General features: G+C 43.6%; 1 protein-coding gene across 2 annotated transcripts in view; it reads left to right on the plus strand.

The window, feature by feature from the left end:
* Window positions 1-217: 217 nt before the first annotated feature.
* LOC308118383 (phospholipid-transporting ATPase IH-like) overlaps window positions 218-21,103 on the plus strand; it is a 44,176-nt gene continuing 23,290 nt past the window's right edge. For both annotated transcript variants that reach the window (XM_080477779.1, XM_080477778.1), the window contains exons 1-5: window positions 218-724; window positions 15,411-15,533; window positions 15,826-15,915; window positions 17,259-17,339; window positions 18,065-18,172. In XM_080477779.1, coding sequence (XP_080333905.1) covers window positions 686-724; window positions 15,411-15,533; window positions 15,826-15,915; window positions 17,259-17,339; window positions 18,065-18,172 — 441 coding nt within the window. In that variant the 5' untranslated portion in view covers window positions 218-685. The remainder of the gene's footprint in view (window positions 725-15,410; window positions 15,534-15,825; window positions 15,916-17,258; window positions 17,340-18,064; window positions 18,173-21,103) is intronic.

Here is a 21,103-nt window from a genome sequence, read left to right on the forward strand (position 1 = left end):
GGTCGTAAAGGTTGCAGATCCCTGATATAGAAGACGGTTTTTCTTCCCCCAGTCATCGAGCAAACTATTTGGACATTTGTCATCCAGAGTTAGTTAGTTTTTGTTGTGGCTCCAGAGGCTGTGCGGTGATGTGCAGACAGCAGTGGTTAATGCGCGGCTCTGAGGGGACATGAGAACTTGTCTCAGTGCGCCACTCCGGGACATGCTTGGAGCAGCCAGTGCGCATGCGCAGCCCGGTCATCTGACGACGTCTCGCGGCCACACGGAGGACCACCGCGGCTTCCACTGAGCGGGACACGGGCAGCCTGCGCGAGGGGACCAGCATCTCCTGCAGGAATACACGGATCGGTGTGGATCAGAGCCCCCGGCGGAGCCTCCCGGAGCTCCGGAGCTGTGCTCGGTGCGAGCGGCGCGGCTCGCCCTGAGATGTAGCGCGAGCTGCGGCTCGTTGTGTCGGCTCGGTGGCTGCATGGCTCTTCCCGGGGATGCCATGAAAATCAGAGCAGCCGAGTGACTGAGAGCCCGCTGCTTCATCCCCCACCCACCCTCCCTCCCTCGCTATCACGGACACGGCGGAGGTGCGATGGATCCCGGCGGTCAGACCCGCATCAGGTAGCGTCGAGGAGGATCCAGGGAGAGCTGAACGTCTCGGTCCGCCGCGGAGCCGCCGGAGCTGACGGGAAGGATGGATTTCAGCCGGCTCCGGAACATCATCCGCAGATACGTAAGGCCCCCAACGTCTGTCAACACTGTCACAAGTGTACCCCCCCTTCGTTTGATATCACACACACACACACACACACACACACACACACACACACACACACACACACACACACACGAAAAAGAAATGGATGTTTGTGTTTGCACCTGGCCCCGTGTTGCAGGGCTGATTGTGCTTCCTCCAGGTTTTATTGTTGAGGGACAGGATGATAAATACTTTGCTCATCCGCAATGATAAGCACTTCACTGGAGCTGCTCTTGGCAGGCCGGGGACTGTTGGGGGGCTTACAATGTTTTTGTGGGGCTGAATGGAGAATGTGCCAGTGGCTACAGATGCAGTGATGGCTGGTGAATGTGTAGAATAGAAATGAACTTGGCTGGCCTATTTCAGGGAGGAGAGAGAGAGAGACACAACATGCATGCATACTAAACTATCTGTTGGTGTCCACTGGCTTCGGTCTGCAGAGGAAATAAATCCAAATTAAGGCTCACACAAGCGAGAGGCCTTGCTGGCACTTATCACATTTTGCAGCAGTAGTGGGGTTTTTTTTAGTTCCAGAAACTCTTGGTAGTACTTGTTGTACCCAGCCTGACAACAGTTTTCCATAATCAAGGGGTTTTTTTCTGAAGGTAAAACAAAACTTGCTGCACTTTTAACTTGTAATTTAAGATATTTTATGATAAAGATCTAATTGTGGATCAATGCAAACACTTATTTCAATAATGTTAATGTCTGTGCTTTCAGATTTGTGCTTCCAAATAACAGTGCTCTTTCGCTTGCCTCGTGTTTTGATATTGGTTTTGTTTTCCCATCACTTGTACACCAGCAGTTCCATCCAGCAGCTGTTTAGAGACATTTATAGTAGATTTATGTGCTTCTAACTTCTACCACGAGGCCCCCAGGTTTGAAAATAACACCGGTTGACAATTGATTGAAAAATTGGACTGGTAAATTGCATTATTTTTGTGAAGTTAAGATGAATGCACAGTGCATGGAAACATTTTCCTAATGTAGTTTTTTGTGATCCATTATGTTGATATGGTGATATTATGTGCAGCCATAGATACAAGAGGCTGCCAGGCTTGTTCCAGATAGTTTTAACCCTTTTAAAATGCATTATTCTGTCCATGTTATTGTGGATGCACAATATATGAGAATATGTTGCCTTCTTCTGCATGTCCACACATTTAGCCCGTCTGCACTGCAAAATTACATCAAACCTGGCAACATCCATCCATTTTTTCCCGCTTATCCGTTTCCGGGTCGCGGGGGTGTCAGTCTGAGCACCGTCACCCAGATCACATTGCACCGATTAAGAACCTTTCCTGCAGGTGGTGAGCCCACGGGAAGTCAAACCTGGCAACAAAAGGACAGAAATTAAGGAAAAAATGTCTTAAAACTGCAAAGTCAACAACTCATCAGCTTCTGAAATGCTGCTGATGGAAACTACAGATCATCACACTCCCACAATAAATGACGCTGTTATTTTAAGGCACGGAAAACATTGAGATCAAACACTTGATTGTTTAATTATCACAGACATACAGGGATCACAAGACTCAAGAAAAGTATATTTAACTAATGTCCTTCTGCCCTCGTGTCCACTAATGGATCACGGTGCTGGAATCTGCATGGTTTTGTTATGGTTATGGTTTTGGCACACGTTCTTGCTGTTTTTATTATCACAGGTGCTTCTCAAAAACCTAACAAGACAATGATAAAATGTACTTTTTTTTCCTCCATGAAAACAAGTTCGGACTGTGAAACTTTACTTCCCATAAACTGAAATGTTTTGTTTTATTATAATTTGTGGTTGATAAGTCATGAACATCAAAAGTACAGTGTCTTAGAATATTAGAATATTTAATAAGATGAGATTTTTCTATTTTTGTTAACTTTTTTTTTTTCTTAACTATTTTTAAATGTTTCTCTACGGAGGTAGTTCAGTTGATATATTTGGTGGGACATTGTCACTTTTCCCAAACGGCCCATGGCCCCCTCATGATATCTGCCCATGGTTATGAACAGGAGCCACCAATAGATCAGTTTGAAGGCTGCATTGTTTTGTTTCTGTTTCTGGCACAAGAGTCTTTGGTCATTATTAGATGGTTAGAAGTTAACTCGCATCCTGTTGATTGTCAAAGTAACACTGGTGTAATTTACACAAGGGCTGCTCAATATATTGCAAAATTAGAAATCTCAATGCTTTGCAAAGTTTGATTGAAATACAAAACAACATGATCACAAATTGCTTTTTCACCTGATATCGTGCAGCTGAAATCTAAAGTGATTCCTTTAAGCGGAGCTGTCAAACATGAGATCCGTGGGCCCAATCCGGCCACACCACCCAGCAAACTGCAAACTCCCAAGAGTAGCAGACACGACGCAACGCTGAGATATCATGATGCTGCTGCCATGGAAGATAGAAAACAAGCATGAGCCCCAAAGCCGTGCTGTCAGGGCGAGTTTGTAAAAACAGCTATAGGAGGAGTGGGGGGGGGGGGGGGGGGGGTTTGTGTGGGGGGGGGGGGGGGGGGGGGATTTCACTGTATTTTGCAGCAGATGGTATCATTAGAATTAGTTTTATGTTGAGATTTAAGTAATTTCTAGTCGTAATTGTTTGATTTTGCATAAATATCGACATTTTCATCATGTAACAAAGAAAACCTTGGATTAAATTTGACACTTCTGCCTTAAATTGAGCACGATAGTGAGCTGTAGTCCACTGCATAATAGTAATAATGGCTTGGATTTATATAGCGCTTTTTTCGCACTGACTCAAAGCGCGTACAGAGACCATTATTCATTCACACCAGTCCCACCAGTGATGGGAAGCTACGTTGTAGCCACAGCTGCCCTGGGGCATGCTGACAGAGGCGTGGCTGCCATTTTGTGCCAACGGCCCCTCCGACCACCACCAACGTTCATGTTTTGTTTTTTTTTCTTTAAGGAATGGGCTAAACCCTTAATTTCCACCTGTGAGCAGGTTATAAGTGGAGGGGTTTATAAGAGTAAAGGCATGTTGTCTCTCTCATTAGAACAACACTTGGATAGGCTGTTCGGTGAGCATCCTTTACCATCGGTAATGAGTGATCACGTCTGTCTGTTAGCAGGAAATGTCCACATAATGACAGTGAGACCGAGCTGTAATTATATTACTGGTTGGCCTGGTTTGAATGGGCTGGTGCCGTCAGCAGCCTGTGATTATCCAGCAGGACAGGAAGCAGCTGGCTGGTGGGCGGATCATTTAGAGAGAAAACACGTCTTCAGAGGAGCCCGCTCTGACGGGAGCGCTGAAGTCCATCAGACGGGGGCCACCTCTGGAGTCCTGACAGATCCGCTGTATGCTGTCTGGGGCCCTTTCACCTGACCCCGGGCCCGGGCTCAGGTGTTGTGAATATAATGGGCAATGTGAGCATTTGAAGTCTGTATTTTTCTCTACAGATTTGTGCGTCTGTGTGTGTATTTGTGCGTGCGGCGGGCGGATGACAGCGTGGAGGGGGTTTGATGGATGCTCCAGAAGGGCTAATATCAGGGGAAATCAGATCCACTGGTGAGGCGGGGACGGGGTGGACGGGAAGGCCGGGGTCACTGAACACGCCCATCATTTCTCACCCCCGCTCCTTTTGCACCCCCTCTCCACAGCGTTATGAAAGCAGACCAGAGATTAATCAATAATTCAATTATCCACATATTGATTTGGAATTGGGGGTGATGGGTGATGTATGTCAGGCCCTCTATTACTTGCGTATCACCTTCTATTAACCCTGCCATATTCTGAACAGCCGCTCCCGTAATGAGGCTGCATTGTAAAACAAACATCACATCACAGGAGGCATTAACATGTGAGCGGCTGCGGAGATCAAGAGAATGGGCCATGGGTGCTTTTAATTTAGTTCATGTCAGATTCTCTTGGGGATTCAATTAAAATTGTGCACTTTATATTGTTGTTTTTCATCTTGCTACTGGTTTTTATGAGCGAAAAGGCAGATGTTTAAGGAACCACAGCTCCAGATAATTAGAATAAAATCTAAATTTTGCCATGTCTCCATTGTTCTGTCCTGCTTATAAGTAGTTGTTTTTTTTCCAATGAGAATTCACAGTGTTTTTCAGTGCATGAAGTTTAAATGGGACAATTTGTTGAATGCCAAACTGAGTCTGACTTTAATTAATTTTTTTCATCCTGCCGGTATAAAATAACAACTCAGCTCTCAAACACTGCGATATGTCATATAATAGAGAGATAGGCTGGAGAGGCCGTGGGCCAGGCCGTGGCAGGAAGAGAATTTATTTTTTTTATTAGATTTATTTGTAAGAGGACCTGCTGTGCTGCCAATGGATCTTCGTGTGTGTGTGTGTGTGTGTGTGTGTGTGTGTGTGTGTGTGTGTGTGTGTGTGTGTGTGTGTGTGTGTGTGTGTGTGTGTGTGTGTGTGTGTGTGTGTGTGTGTGTGTGTTACAGGCGCACCCTGTCTCCACTTCACTTCCCTCACTGCCTTTTCACTATCTGGGGGTAATAATAGTGACGGCGTGATGCCAGAGACTGGCATGAGGTCATGGTTTGGATTAGATGGATGCTGCCATGTGTCACTGGTGGTCTTATTAAAAATACCTGATTCCATGTAAGGACGTAAATATGTCCTCAGATTTGCAAAGCTTACTTGTTCATCTCTCATAACGACCTCTTAAATGACATCTATATGGTGAATGCTTTCCCAGTGCTTACCGTTACTTACCCACGTGTCCCACTGGTGACTAATTACATTTTCCTGAGGGGACTAATAAAATTAGGACTGCTGAGTTTTAAATTGGACCCAATGATGCTCGATATAATATATATATATCCTAATTAAAAAGCATCATGTTTAGTGTTTGTTTACCTTTTGAGTTCAGTAAATAAGAGCTTAGATGTCCACGTATGTTAAAAACGTCACATTCTGCTTCAGTCTTTCCTTTTTTTTTACCAGAAAGTGTATAGAGAGGGAAGCTATGACAACAAGCACGACCTACATATATAGAAAAAAAGAAGAGAAATAAATACCTGGAATCCAACAGGCAAAAGGGCTTAAATGAACAACAGGAGGCCGGACACAGCCAGCGTCCTGGTACTGTGACTGGAAGAACATCGGGGAGGTCGGCTGGGTCGGGGGTCGCCTCAGTGGATCATGTGATACGCATGTTTGAGGTTTTACTCTTCATGTTCTACCCGACACAACCTGAGCAGTTGGATGTTAAAAGGCCTTATTTCGATCACATAGACGGCATAATGGTGGCTAAAGAGACGATAATTCTGTTCAGCATCACGATCAGGGTAAATAAACAGGCACACGTTGCTGCAAAACTTTGCTGAAACATAAACATGAAGCTCTTTTCAGCCGATTGTTGTCACGTTAATGGAGCTTGATCTTGATTTTTCTGCGTCTGACATTTCTGACGTTTGTTGCCACCAGGTATGGCGTACTGTTGGGGGGGGGGGGCTCCATCGGTCGGCTAAGTATGTTGACACGCAGAGCGCGTGGAAACCTAACCCGTCGTCTGTCAGTCGATATTGCAATAACAAATTGACAATACATCATGCAGCCCTCGTGCTGACAGTGTTGAACTGTCAGAGTGGGTTTCAAACCAGTGAACTTTTAGTTCCAAGTGGACTTTTCTTAAATCCGTAGGGCTTAAGGCCGTAAATAACACAAATTTGGTTTGATTCAAAATTTCCCGCTGACATGGTGCGTTCCAGTTAAGAACTGCCACATGCCTGCACTGTGCCCATATCTGACCCTCGGCCTTATCCCTGTACGTCTGACTGTTATTCTAACAAAGTCGTCAGATAGACGAGAAACACTGGTGGCGTCTCCCTTTGATCACGAGGATGCCAGTCGCGCCGGGCGGCTTAGGTCAGGCTTGCAGCATCTTTACAGCTCTTGGAATCCCCTGGCCGGTGTTAAAAGGCAGAACACAGCCTGCTAGATTGCTATTTGCCACATTAGTCCGCACGGCTACAAACAGTTAAGGGCAGTCTATTCCTGTCCGCTGGCCCCTTTGGAGACGAGGCCCTGGCGGAGAGGCGGCGGCGGCGGCGGTAGGTGAGAAAAACACACAGGATTTGTGTTTTGGTTGAGCTGAAAACAGCCCAGTGTCTGTGGCGTGGCTTATTCACAGGCAGCTCTATGATCCAAGGACAGAGCTCTCATTATAAGACACACTTTCAACCCCGTATCAGCCTGTCGATGTGAACAGAAGACAAAATGAGAGGATTTTTTATTTCATATTTTGGGGGGGGGGGGGGGGGTGCAGATTACAGTGGCAGGAGAAAAAAAAGGAGAGATGAGAGGGAGGAGAAAGGAGAAGCAGCACAGCTGGATTAAGGAGTTATGTAACTGTTGGATCACGGCGAGTCAAGTGGGAGAGGAAGCTGGGACAACAACGGAATACAAATGTTGTCATTTTAAAGTAATCTCCTCTTGTTTATCCTTTGATTTTGTCGGATGTGTACAGATATTTACGTCACCAGGCGCCCGGTGGCTGATGTCGCGAGCGCCTTAGACAGATTTTGCAGGTTTATAATCACTATTTGTTTTAGAAATATCACATGGAAGCACTTTTAAATCTGTTTTCTGTTTGCATCTGCCTTCTGCCTCCCGTATTATCCTCGACTAATTAATTACACCAGCTAATGGCTCTCACCCTCCCTATCAGCTATCTTTCTTTTCCTTATTTCATCGGTTTTGTCTCCACCGTGGCTTTTGATGTTTGTTCTCTCCTTTTACTTTGTTCCAAAAAAAGGATTTTCCACAGAGAACGGAGTCTTAGAAGCTCTGTTTGAAAGAGATAATGGCATCAATACGATCGTGAGGATAAAGACTGCAAACTGCAACATTTAGAAATGTTCTCAAAGCCTCGTAATCTCTCCTCAAATCCAGTTTCGCGGCATCACGTTGAGGAGAAAATCCAGCGCGTTCGATTTGCAGTCCGTATACGACGAAGCCAGCACGTGTTACTTTTACATATTGAACTTGCAGACATGTTGTTAGTTGCTGCATGCCGTGTTGCTCTGAGGTATTTAGGTCAATGAGCTCCTCCCATTTTAGCTGATCGAAGTCTAACGGCTCCTTTTATCTGCGATCAACCTTACGTCAAATTCGGGAGCTTATAAGTGATTGAATTGCTTTCAGCACCCTGAGTTCACACAGAGAAGTTTCTGCTCAGCAGCTGAGCTGCTTTCATTTGAATATTGTGGATAAACGATGTTGGTACGGCCTGAAATATAACACAACATACATTTAGTAACAAAAATGTTGAACTATAAACATAAAGTTATTTCATTTTAAATCCGACAGATGTTATAAAGGCTCTAGTGCTATTGTATGGCTTTTATAAATACTTACATGACAACCTGTGTTGCATAAAGCGTATGCCCTTACATCGGTGAGCCGCGACAAATCATTTTGTGAAGGACTTCCCAAAATAACTTAAAAGATTTGCTGGGACTTGTAATGAGCCACGGGGGCTTGCAAACAGGTCGCTCGAATTTTGAACTTGAACAACAACCTTCTTCTGCATAATGATCTCATAGTCGCAGCAGATTTTCTCAATCTGGTTTCCACAAATGCACAAAAGTGTGAGAAGTGAGAGTTCAGCGGTTCTGTCTGGCCTCCATCCAGCAGCTTAACGTCTGATGACAAACCTTGAGAGAATCTGTGTTTATTTGGTCAAAAAACTGCATCAGGCAGTCGCAAGTGTTAGAAGTTTACAATTATATTTAGAAAATGTCGTGCAGCACGACACAAATATCACCAATATTTTATGTGACACTCTTGCAACATTTGTGTGACCAAAGCAATCATCACAACTAGATGCACATTGAAAATTCGAGCGATATTAACTTATTCAAATTGTTCGGTTTGATATGAAACCGGAAACGTTTACTACTTGAAGTCTGTGGTATGACAAAGACTCCTGTCACAGTCATATTACTGCTGACAGGACTTGGCATATATGTTTTCAAAAAGTACATAAAACATAAAAAAAAAAAAGAGCTTTGTGCTCATGTACTAGTTGTTATGATGGACTTCTGCCAGACATCATTCAGTTACAGATTCCAGAGCATCACACGTGTGTAACATACACACTCACACACACACACAGTAATATCGAATGACTGCTGGATATTGAACGGTGAAGCCATCTTGGAAAAAGCGGCACAAGCACTCACAACATGCACTTAATGTGACAATTCTGCACACATAAAATGTAAATAGACTCAGTCTATTTAGTCATAAGAGGGTAAACAATGCGTCTGCAGCTCCTCCTCCTCCTGCATTCTGCCTTTAAGGGCTCCGGGTTTGGTGAACTCTTTGACATGCCGCTTATGGCTGTTGTGTAATTGTGTTTGCATGTTTATACATCCTGCGGTAACATGAGGACTTCATTAAGGTGGCGCTCAGTCAGAAGAATTTGATCTGTGGGTTAATGAGGGATCCCTGCTCGACATGCACGGGGCCTCGGCGGCGCGGCGCGGAAGGACAGTGGGGGAAGTCGACGACACGACCATTTAATCAGGCCAGTTAATGGTGTATGTCCTATTACACCTCTGGCAAAGGCAAACTCCATCATGGAAGTGGCACGGATGGATCATGGCTCTGGTAGCTTTTCCACAATGAAAATGTACACATCCATAATGCTATTAAGCGCGATGGAGCGAAGCCTCTGCAGATGATGGGGCGCATTAACAGACAATGCCAGCAGTGGGAATGTTTCAATGGCTTTTTAACTCTTTATAGGTTATTCAATCGCATCTTGGAAAGTAGGCAACTTTTAAAATATATCTTAAATGATACAAATGAAGAATATATGCTTCAGGCCCCATTTATGCGACAAAGCACCTATTTTGCGTTTTCGTTTCAGAAAGGCAACGTTTTGAAAAAGATGTCAGTTTACTCGGAAACGGCAGAAATGCTGAAAACGATTGTGCTTTCATATTGAGCCACTAGTGGGGACCTTTGTTAGTTTTTATAATGAAGCCACACACACATGCGGGCCGAGAACAACGCGCCATAAACATTAACAACAGCGAGTACACAGACCAAATTGGTTTGTTGTTACTGGTGACTCAACTATACGACTACCAAGTACCAGGAGAATATGGAGTCCTGACGCTCTGAAGGCAAACGTTGTTATTGTTCCGTCTTGTCCGTCCGTCCTGTCCTTTTCTAACCCCGACTGGAATAGCAGAAAGCCACCTGGTTCGGTAAAGGTTTCTTCCTATGAAAAGGGGAGTCTTTCTTTTCGCTTATGCTTGCTCCTGTTGAATTGTTGGGCTTTCCCTGTAAAAGTGCCTTGAAATGACTCTTGTATTTGGCACTATATAAATAAAGTTGAATTGAATTGTCCAATGCACAGTCGCAGCGTATCCTTTGTCTACACGGACACCCAGGATAAGTCCGAATTGTCCCTCCTAAATCCTTTTATATCAACTTTTCCTGAACCCTGGAAGTGTTTTGTGTGGCGGCCATGATAAGGACTGTCCGAATTCTCAATAAGCAAAGGAAAGGAGGATGTTGCTTCCTTTAGAGCCTCCTTTAGCTTAGGAACCACTGATGCCTCCTTTCGCAAAGGAGGCGAGCTCATGCTGCCCCACAATTCCTTGCGGTGACAACATTTAAAGGGACCCGCTCATCTTGAGCGTTCAGGGAAACTCACTATGTCAGAAAAAGGAGCAGATCATGGAAGTTACCAAAGCAATAATCTGCCCTGAACAACTTTAAATCATATAAAACCCAAATGCGCTTTTTGTAGTCCATTTTCAGATACTTGTAGTTCTTTCACCACCATGGCAGACGTCACTAACTTGCGCCGCCGTCGCATTATTATGACGTCACTAAATGAAAGTGCTGTCCGACTGCCCCACTAACGTGATCGTCTTTCACTAACTCCTTTAGGAAGCCTCCTAACACCTTTCCTTAAGGTAAAGTCGATAGATACGGAGATAGGAGGGACAATTCGGACGTACCCCAAGACTCCCCCGATTACATCAAAACAAAGTCAAATCGACCCCCCCCCCCCCCTTTTTAAAGTTGCATTTGCAGTGGCTCAGAGCACCGTTGTCATGTAAGCGGACGCCCAACACCCAGCAAAACCTTAGCGTTTTCACTTTACGTCGTCGTGTGGCCTTGGTAGCCTTGGTTTGGTCCAGAGTTCCGAGTTGTCTACCCCGGGGCTTCCGCCACTGTTCAGCCAGAAACATGGAAGGAGAAGTTGCCGTGATTGGATGTTCTGCTGTTATTAACTCCATCTCTTCGTTGTCCATGATTGATGGTGATGTAAGAGCAGCGCTCTATGTGCGGAGACTCTTTCACTGTTAATAAAGACAAAGCCTCCGTGTCCCACAACCAACCAGAGAGCCACTTTGTCTGATGGAGCAGTGAGAGCGAAGAGCGAACTGTTGGCCGAGGGTTGATACGGATCAGTGAGGATTAATGATGAGATAACCGCGAACCACAATGCAATCTCCCTGCGTCTTCCTCCATCCCTCTCCCACCGCCGCACTGTCATAGTGTGACACTCGCTGCCAGGAGACAGTGGGAACAAAAGGAGATGACACCACACATTGAAGTACTGCCAGATGAATAATGGAATCAAAGAACCGTTTATTTAAGGGGAAAATCTCAGACAAGTGGAAAGTAGTAGATATGACATGAGCTCGGAATGTTCTTGGTGAGTGATTTCTCTGTCAACTAAATTAAAATATGAATTCAAGACTAGTCTAAAAAAAAAAAAATGTAAACAATTAGAAAACAGTCCAAAACTACAATCTTTAAAGGAGTGTTTTAAACATCATCCCTGGAATATATTGCCTGTATATCTATATCAGGTTTTCTTTTATAGAAAAGGACATTTGTAATGTCAAAGTCGGACTACACTCCCAGATGTTGGATGTATACAGAGTGGTTGGACTGGAAAGAGATGTGTCGTTTCGTGGATGCACTACAGCTCCATGTCAAAAATGTAAATAAAGAAACAGGAGCTCAAAAAGAAGAAGCTTCAAGCTGATGGGAACATTTTGTGATCGCTACGTCTCTGGGAGAACAGAAAGCTGCGGTCTGTGATGCAGTCGGTCAACCGGGAATAATTTTAAACTGACAAGCTGAGAAAGAGCACATCACCATAAACAATCATAACTCTTGTTCATGTATATTAGAACAAAGACAATGAAGTCCATTTTAGGTAATTCTTTATTATAGATTTGGTAAAAACAAATGAAAGTGTATTGAATGTGAAAATTCCATATTTTCTTTTGTCTGTAATTTTTTTCCTACTACAAACATAAAATCTGGAGATTTCAATATTAATAGATTATTATGCAATAACATTACTGGGCTAGCCCAATTGAGATCAAAGATTATTAGTTAAAACCTATTATTACACACCATTGAACAAAACATGTAAAATATAGCTCTCAGCTGCTATTTTTAATTCTATAAGATGATCTAATTATTAATGTACTTTAAAAATGGATGATACAGAGGCTCCAGCAGTGAAAATGGATGAATGTGTCATTGTTCTGAATGGAAAGATGTCCTTTTCTTTCTTGGGATTTGTGTCTATCTGAGTTGATATTATTGTTTGTCATTGTGTGTGTTTTTCCTCCTGTAGTCCAGTTTGATTGTGAGCTTAGAGGTTAGAGGTTATCACACCAGTCTTTCCTGCTGTAAAACGGGACTGGGTGTCAACCCTTTGGGTGTTTCAGTTATCTTGGTTAACACTGAGACATTTGTCATTTTAAAATGTGAAATGGCTCAATTCATCAGAGTCACTATCAGACATGACGAGAACAAGAGATGTATTGTTATTGCCACTCGTACAGATAACTCTTGAAGGTCCTGAGCTGACTGGCGAGATGTAACCAGGGTATTTTTAGCTTTCTGTAATGTTAGCCAGGATCCTTTAAGTTTGAAGGACGGGTCCTGAGGAGGCATTTCTTGACTTTCCACTGACTGTTTTGCTTTGAGATGAGTGAACATGACACTGTGTCTCCCTGTGGTGCACTGCAGGTGTTTTGACCCTTTAGTTTGGTGACTTGGGCTTTTTCTTCATGTCGGCAATGAGGATTTATATTTTTGCTGTCGACCCTAACAAACTTTGTTTTCTTAAAAAATATGTTATTTTCCATGTATTTCTGTCATAATGAGTTTATTTTATCCTCGTGTCCACTTCAACCCACTTCACCCATCCATCCCTCCCTCTTTTTCCATTTCACTGTATCTCTCTGGGTCCCGTTGCCCCCCACAATGTTTTGGAGGGGTCTGAAGTCGGTCGACACTCTTGGCTCCGCGGCTATTTTTAGCTCGGTGCCAAGCGCCTGTTGATCAGAGGGGACAAGTTTAGAGCCGTGACTTGGAGCTTTTTGGCTGTTGCCGGTGGACTCTGACGTCTCCCTGTGATCCCGAGCCCAAACTTCCCCCCGAACTTGCAGATGGAGGTCACTACAAACACATCGAAGCGAGTTATAGTGGGAAGAATATGCACCCGTGGACCGAAGTCAAACGTATTAAAACTTTTTGTCATTGGCAATAATGAGCTGCGTCTCTGCCAAAAAAACGTTGAGCACATTTAAAGCGGTGAAGCGCCGCTTCCAGCGAAGTGCTTGTCCCGGAACTTTTCTGCTAATGGTCAACACTTCTGCTTTGAGCTGCGTCAGGCCGGCAGCTTTGCCAAAGGCGGCGCTCACACTGGCCAGTCAGGCCAAAGCTTTAGGAGCCATGGAGGAAGCCAGATGGAAACCAACAGCTGACTGCCGCAGCCCCTTGACCCCTTGTTTTGTGCTCTCTTTGCCACTATAGCGTTTAATGAAAATATGCGCTGCGTTAAACTCCCGCTTTGAAAGTCAGTGGGGATCTGCATGCACGAGAGCCCGTGTGTATTTAATTTTTGAAGGCAAGACACTGAATGGATGGTCGGTGGGACAGACCGGCAGATGGACTGTTGTTTTGGACCTTGAATCGATCGACGGATGGAGCCGAGCGCTGGCTGCAGAGAGGGAGGAGTGAAAAGACAAATGACAAATCCACACCAGTGTGACTCAGAGCAGATCTCTCCTACACACATCAACAAACATGCACTCATCCCTCAGCCGGGCCTGTCTTGTCTGCAAACATGTTTGTTCAGAGGGATCGCTCGTCGTGTGACACCGTCTTGTAGAACAGCGTGTTTCCTGACACTTTGGTCTGAGTTGCTCTTCATCCTGACCAGAATAAATACGTTGCACCGCAATCCAGAGCAGCGTCACTGCATTCGTGAGGAATGTTTTTGTAAAGGTGCAGGAAATTGTTCAGATTTCTGTTGAAAAATCCAGAGAAAAGGTTGAACGTCGGAAAGCTTGAATCCGTATTCTGTGTATGAGAAAACTGTTTTGCTATTTGGTGATGAGGGACGCGCTTACACAGCATTTCAAATGAAAACGCATCGTTTCAGAGTTTGTTTGTTTCAATGAATCCGCACACACATGCATGCAGAGAATAAAACGTGATGAACATTAACAATGGGAGTACATTTGTAAGCTGGACTGTTATTACGGGTGATTCTCAAGAGTCAGCCGCCATTGTTGTTATTGTCCCTCTACCTCGAGCGCCTGAAGAAGAACTATTTACTACGACCGTGGTTCGGGCTGGGCAAAAAATCAATTTAATCGATTCATCGAATTTGTATTTGTATTTTATTTAGCAAGTTGAGTTTTTTTTCTCCCGACAGTTTTTTGGCGTTATTCACGTTCCGTTCTATCAATCCTTGTGGGTTTCCGTAGTTGCTGTTACACTTTTGCTTAAATCCGAGTTAAAGCTTGAATTTGTTGAATGACTGAGCCTCATTCACTTTTTATTTTGTTTATATGCATTTGAACTCCGATGACAATCACAGCAATAAAGTTGCACTTTTGACAATATATTTGATGTCTGCACTCATTCTTAAGTGCATTGAGAGACAAAAAATCTAAATCGAATTGACAATTTTTTCTTTTTCGGCCAAATCGCCCCGCCCAAGCCGTGGTGCGCATGACCAGTAGCAGCGTTTTTCAAAAAGTTGCGTTTACCCCCGTTTACACGGAGACGGCGTCGGAGCGTTCTTCAAAAACTTCCACTTTTTCTCAGCCGTTTTCCAAAAATATTTTCACCCAAAAACACTGTCGTGTAAACTGCACCTGATATTTCCTACGTCGGCTTTAGGGTGGAGCAACGGTTAGCGTTCTTGCCTCACAGCCAGACGAGCTGGAGGTCTCTCTGCGTTGAGCCCTGAACAACAGGCAGACATGATGGACGGAGTTTCTCTAAATTGCAGCTGCTGCCCGATGCTTCAGCATTAACGTTTTGTTGGTGATAACAAAATAAAAGCTCTGGTGCCTGATGGTCGAGTTCATGTCGTTGGGAACTTTCCAGGAGGCTTCTTCAACAAACGTCTGCAGCGAGTTTTCGCTTTATTGTGGCGGGTCAGTTTAATTCAGTTAAAGAGGCGAATAGTTTTGCCAGTTTCTTCTTTCCTGGTTCTAATCGTTGTGGCGAGGAAAATCCCAACACAGAACCTAGAAGCAGGTCATGAGTTAAGCTCACGCAGCCAAACAGTGTGATTCAGGCGCATCTTCTTCTCTCCCTCTGTACCTGTATTTCTATTTATATCTCTACGTATCATCTCTTTCTTCGTCAGTGTGTGGGGGAGGAGAACTGGGTGGACAGTCGGACGGTGTATATCGGGCATAAAGAACCCCCGCCGGGAGCTGAGGCCTACATCCCTCAGCGTTATCCCGACAACCGCATTGTCTCTTCCAAGGTGAGCGAGCCGCAGCCCCTGAGCCGTTTGTCATCGCGCTGCTTCTTCTGTTCCACACTCAGACAGCCATGTAATCTCTCCCGACGTAACGTTATTAAGGATGACACATTTCACTTCTCTTCCTTTTGTCAAGCAGTTTATCACAGTTTCTCTCGCCAGAGGGACTGTTACCATGTGCCTTTGTTTTGTTTTGTTTTGTTTTGTTTTTTGTTTTGTTTTGTTTTGTCTTGCCCCCCCCCCTTCCCATGTTTATGTGTCTTGATAGTAATTTTGCTGTCACTTTACCCCACAGTACACCTTCTGGAACTTTGTTCCCAAGAACCTGTTCGAGCAGTTCAGAAGGATCGCTAACTTCTACTTTTTGGTCATATTTTTGGTTCAGGTGAGATTTCCTCAATTTTAAGAAGCCGTTGTTTTTCCTCCCGTCGGTCTGTGATTTGATGATTTAAGTGAAGCATCCAAATGCTTCAAAAGTGTAAACATCTATTTATCAGACGTTTGAAATAATGAAGATAAGCTGAACAGTTTGACTTCCTGTCAGGTCAATAACAGGAGACAACCTGCATGGAATTTTCTGATTTCCACTGTTGACCTAAAAGCAAAAAAACCAATGTAGTTAGTGACATTGTTTGTAGACATTTAGAGGTGTGTAAGATAATGTGGCTAACCCAACTGAATGTAAATAGTTCCCGTTACATAGCTTTATAATGAGTAACTTTAGTAGGTGTGGCTTTTTTGAGGAATTGTATTGATTTCTGTTTTTATGGGTTTTTTAGCTTAAAATAAAAAATTGTTAATACAAATTAACAATGGAATTCTTGATGATGACTTGGTGGAAGTAACGTTACATGAATGAAAAAGCATAAAATTTCATCCTAAAAAGAATTTTCTAACTGTGCAAACGCATGAACGCTTCCACGGGTCAGAATGATGACTGAGAGGATTCAAGAACACAGAAACGCATTAAAATAAGGACCTTAAAAACAACATATTTTGAACATTTTTGCCTGATTCATATCATTTAAGATTCAAAGTTTCTTGCTGTAGTCATTTCCATCCATCAGCTATAAATTCCTGTTTATATTTCATGTATATTGAGGTCTAACTGAAGCAGCCAGCTGCTTTCTATGTGCAGCGACCCAGCTCAGGTAGCAAAACTAATTTATTCTCAGTAATCTGCTGCAGCTCACCCGCGTCACCGACGCACTGTTTACAGCTGTCGGCATGTTGTTTATATCTTCCCATAGTGCGAATGCCACACATATTTTTATAGTTTCCACGCCCGAGCTGAAATTAGGTCTTCACAAATTGTAAAGTGGAACTTTCTGAATATCAGTTAAAGTTTCAATAGAGCAGAAAGAAACGGAGCCACAGCTCCAGCCTGTCTTGTATTTTCTTTAACAGCAGTGTGTGAAATACCGAGTCCTCGTAACAAAGCAGGCCGGGCAGGCAGCTCCAGTGTCATTTTTCCTCTCTAAACTATAACTTTGCTGTGTTGCTTTCCTCCCCCACATTTCTCTGTATGTGTAAAGATTTTTGCAATAATAGAAAAAATATTTGGGAATCAACCTCCTTGTGCAGTGATGCTGACGCTCCTATTTAAACTTTTTTCCTTCTGCACTTCCACACTTGGCGTCGCAGTATTTGGCAATGGCATCCTCTCCTTTCTCCGCCCCCCCCCCGCGGGCTTTTACATCTTCCTCTCACTGTTTCTTTCCCCTGCAGCTTATCATCGACACCCCCACCAGCCCGGTCACCAGCGGCCTGCCCCTCTTCTTCGTTATCACTGTCACCGCAATAAAACAGGTAGGACACACACACACACACTGGCATTCCCAGGAAATAATACCCACAACTATCCTCCACACACACACACACACACACACACACACACACACACACACACACACACACACACACACACACACACACACACACACACACACACACACACACACACACACACACACACACACACACACACACACACACACACACACACACGCGCAAACAAACACACACACTCCCCACCAATCGACTGCCCTATTATCTGTATATGCACATTCCTCTCCAAGTGAAAGGACATGCCATTGAATATGTCTGGTGATGTGAGAAATATGATAATGAATGGTCTCCTCTGTTAATCACTGGAGCTGAGGATCCCATGCCCCTGGGAGATGCATCCTCTCTACTGTGTCCCGGCGCTGAGGGATGGGGTGCTATAGCTGATAGATGGAGCCGTTCGGGCTCAGGAAGCCTGAGCTTTACTGGGACATAAATCTAAAACATGACACATTGGCTAGAAATCCAGGAAACAGGTCACTAAGCTCAGAGAGCACAATGCTAATTAATTACAGTGCATGACTTTCACCTCTTTCTCTCTCTCTCTCTCTCTCATTTGATCTCATGGTGGCCCCAATTCTCTCTGTACAAAAATCTATCTTTCCCCCTCTTTCCCCCGCTCATACCAACAAACACATTCGATTTCTCTTGTTTTCCCCTTACAGCCTTGTTTTCCATTCCTCTCGCAGGGCTATGAGGACTGGCTCAGACACAAAGCTGACTGCTCTATAAACGAGTGTCCGGTGGACGTGGTGCAGCAGGGGAAGGTGGTGAGGACACAGAGTCACAAGCTCCGGGTAAGAATGGCCTCATTATAGCAGCATAGCACCTGAGGACACAAAGCATCGCTGCCGTACTGCTGCATAGCTCACTTTTTCTATAACTGTCGCTCCCCTTTCCCCTCCCGCTCTGCAGCCCACGTTTGCTTCCTGTCTCTCCCACTGGCTTGTTTTTCCCACCAGTTAATTGCACTGAAAGTGTAGTAGACGGTCCCTCGCTGCAGCACACGAGAATCCCCGCGAGGCTGAACGGGATTGATGTATTTCATGAGTTAGGATATTCCTGTCATCATCGCCTGATGCTCTCTGATGTCACCCTGATGCAACAGCAGATCACCGTTTGTTAGCGAGGCTCGGTTTGCCTCGTAACTTTTGTTTTTTTAAACATGTAAACCCTTCAGAGCTGATCCTCCCGGTGGCTGCCTTTCATTTCTGATCTGTTTCTTGTTTTCATGTCCAGTTCAAAGTGAGTCAAGTACTGCTTTTGATCAGAGGTGAAAACAGTTCACACAGTTGACCTGAAAACTGAAAATATCTGTGGTTTTTCTATATTTATGTATTTCTAGTGGGAGCGGGTCAAACGAGAGATGGATTTATGGATTTAAAAAAATCTTTATTGATCCCAAAGGATATTCAGAATTTTTCATCAAACATAAATGAATGAAAGGTTTACTTACAGACGAATACTGAAGTAAGTACACAGATACGATTGTGTGTTTCCTGGTTTCGCCCCACAGTCCAAAAGCATAGGTTTGATTTGAAATAGTTATTCCAAATTAACTGCAGTTGTTGACTTATTAGATTTCCTTTCAGCCACAATTAAAATGAAATATAGTGAAAGAACAATGATATATATTCTCATCATCACAAAAGTTTAGGAGAAAAGAAATCATTAGGAGAAAATGAGGCGTCATCCAGATTTGATCGTCATTCTAAGACGTTTTGAATAGTACAGACCCTGAGAGAATCAAGCCCATGCTTTTATTAGTGCAGGAGAGACATTGTGAAGGTTCAAGTGCATTTTATTCAAAATAGAATCAGTAATTATCCCGAGTGGATCAGAGTGCAGGAAGAGTTGATGTGCACATACTTCTGAGTTTTTTATTATTTTATTTATTATATACTTATTTATTCATTATTTTTATTTATTTTTTTTATTTAAAAAAAAGTAGACTTTCAGAAAACCTCTCTGCCAACTGTTTTTGATCAACTCAAAAAGTTCAAAGTTTCCTACCAAATTAAAAGCTCAGAAACGTCTTTTAGAAGCTTTAGTCTCCTCAGTATCTGAGGTGAAACTGCAGGTTTCCCTTTAATCGCCTGTGTTGAAACTAGAGGAATCCTGCGATCGCCCCTCGTGTTGTTTGGCTTTGCTGAAATCGAATACACTTCTTCCTTTCCGACAGATGAGCCGGACGCATGTTTGCTGCCTTGCGTTCGGTTCACGTGCCGTTTATGACTGAGCCTAACCCGGAGACCTTCATTTTGAAAACGCAGTCAGCAGAGTAAATCTGGCTAAAGTGGGAGATCTAAATCCAGCTCCGGCTGTTGCTTGTTAGCGAGAGAGGAATATTATTTGTTTTGATCTGTTCATGGGCTGTCAAGAGTAGACGCCAAGTAGAATCAACATATTTTTTAATCGTTTTGAGGGGTTTCAACTTGTGAACTTTTAAACTTCTGGTCCTTGCTGATTTTCAGAACTTTGTAAAAACCTGAAATTAAGAACGTGCAGTGAAATACATTTTTGTATCAAAAAAGGGCAAACACCGTTTGCATCAAGATGACAAGAGAAACTATTTCATCAATTTTAGTAATTTAAAAGGGATTCATACAAGGATTGACAATGATAACAGGATCACTCCTGGTTTGTTATCATTGTATGAAGGATTGAATAAAAAAATACAAGAAAAAGGTGGGAAAAGAAAAGTGATGTTAAAGATAAACTTAGATTGATCATTTAAATGAAAGAAAGAGATTAGACTTAGGACAGCAGCTAGACAAGATCAAATATAGAAATGTGGTGAAAGTGGTGTAAAAACAAGATAATAGAACCTTTAAAAATCTCAAAAGACAAAAGAATAGATTAAAACGAGATACGGTCAAATAAACCACCAAAGGAAGATTCAAAGTAAACTGAAGATGATGTCAAGAAGATGTTTGTATTTGAAACAAAAGCCACATTTTCCACTTTCTTTTAGCTTTGTTTGAGGTTGTTCCTCTTTTATTCGCCGTTTAGCTGGATCTTATTTACAGTAGTACCAGCCCTGGCAACAGCTGCAGGGGTGGATGTCAAGATTTGTGAGTTAAAACATGAGCCAGCGTCACTTTGCCGGCTTGCTGCTCTGCAGAAATTGCTCCTGCATCAGTCGAGCGTGAATGAAAACAGTGTCACGCAGCATAATGTGAGCGTCTGGCTCATCACTTCCTCTGGAGATGTGTAGATACAGTACAGTGTATTACTGCGGGGTGTCAGCAGGTGCTCGTACGCTTAATTTCTGCTGCGTCGGCTGCTGTGGCTGTGTGGGATGTCGAGGGTCCGCTCGCAATGTGCTGTCAATACAGCTGCCGAGTCTTAAAGGTTACAGAGCACTTCAGTTTGTGTAACCATCTCTGGGAATTTCATTGGTTGAGAGGAACGTTTGACATTCACACACTTAAAGGCGTCTCGGTCTGTCCTGTTCTGTTTGATTTTGCCAGTGAAGGTCTCTCTTCCTCTTCTCTTCCTCTTCTCTTCCTCCTCTCTTCCTCTCGCTGTGTCTTCCAGTGTTTCCTACACCAGGGTTTCTCCCCACCATAGATCAAACACAGAGGATTAGAGTGTGAATTGGGAGCAGGAATAATGATGAATACATTAATCATGCAAAATCAGAGCGCGTGTGTCATGTGTATGGTCACCGTGGAGATGGGATTTATCAGAGTTTAAGCTGCTCTGCTCGCATAATCCGTTATGCA

The sequence above is a fragment of the Lipophrys pholis genome (genome assembly GCF_963383615.2).
Source record: "Lipophrys pholis genome assembly, chromosome: 13".
Taxonomy (NCBI): Eukaryota; Metazoa; Chordata; class Actinopteri; order Blenniiformes; family Blenniidae; genus Lipophrys; species Lipophrys pholis.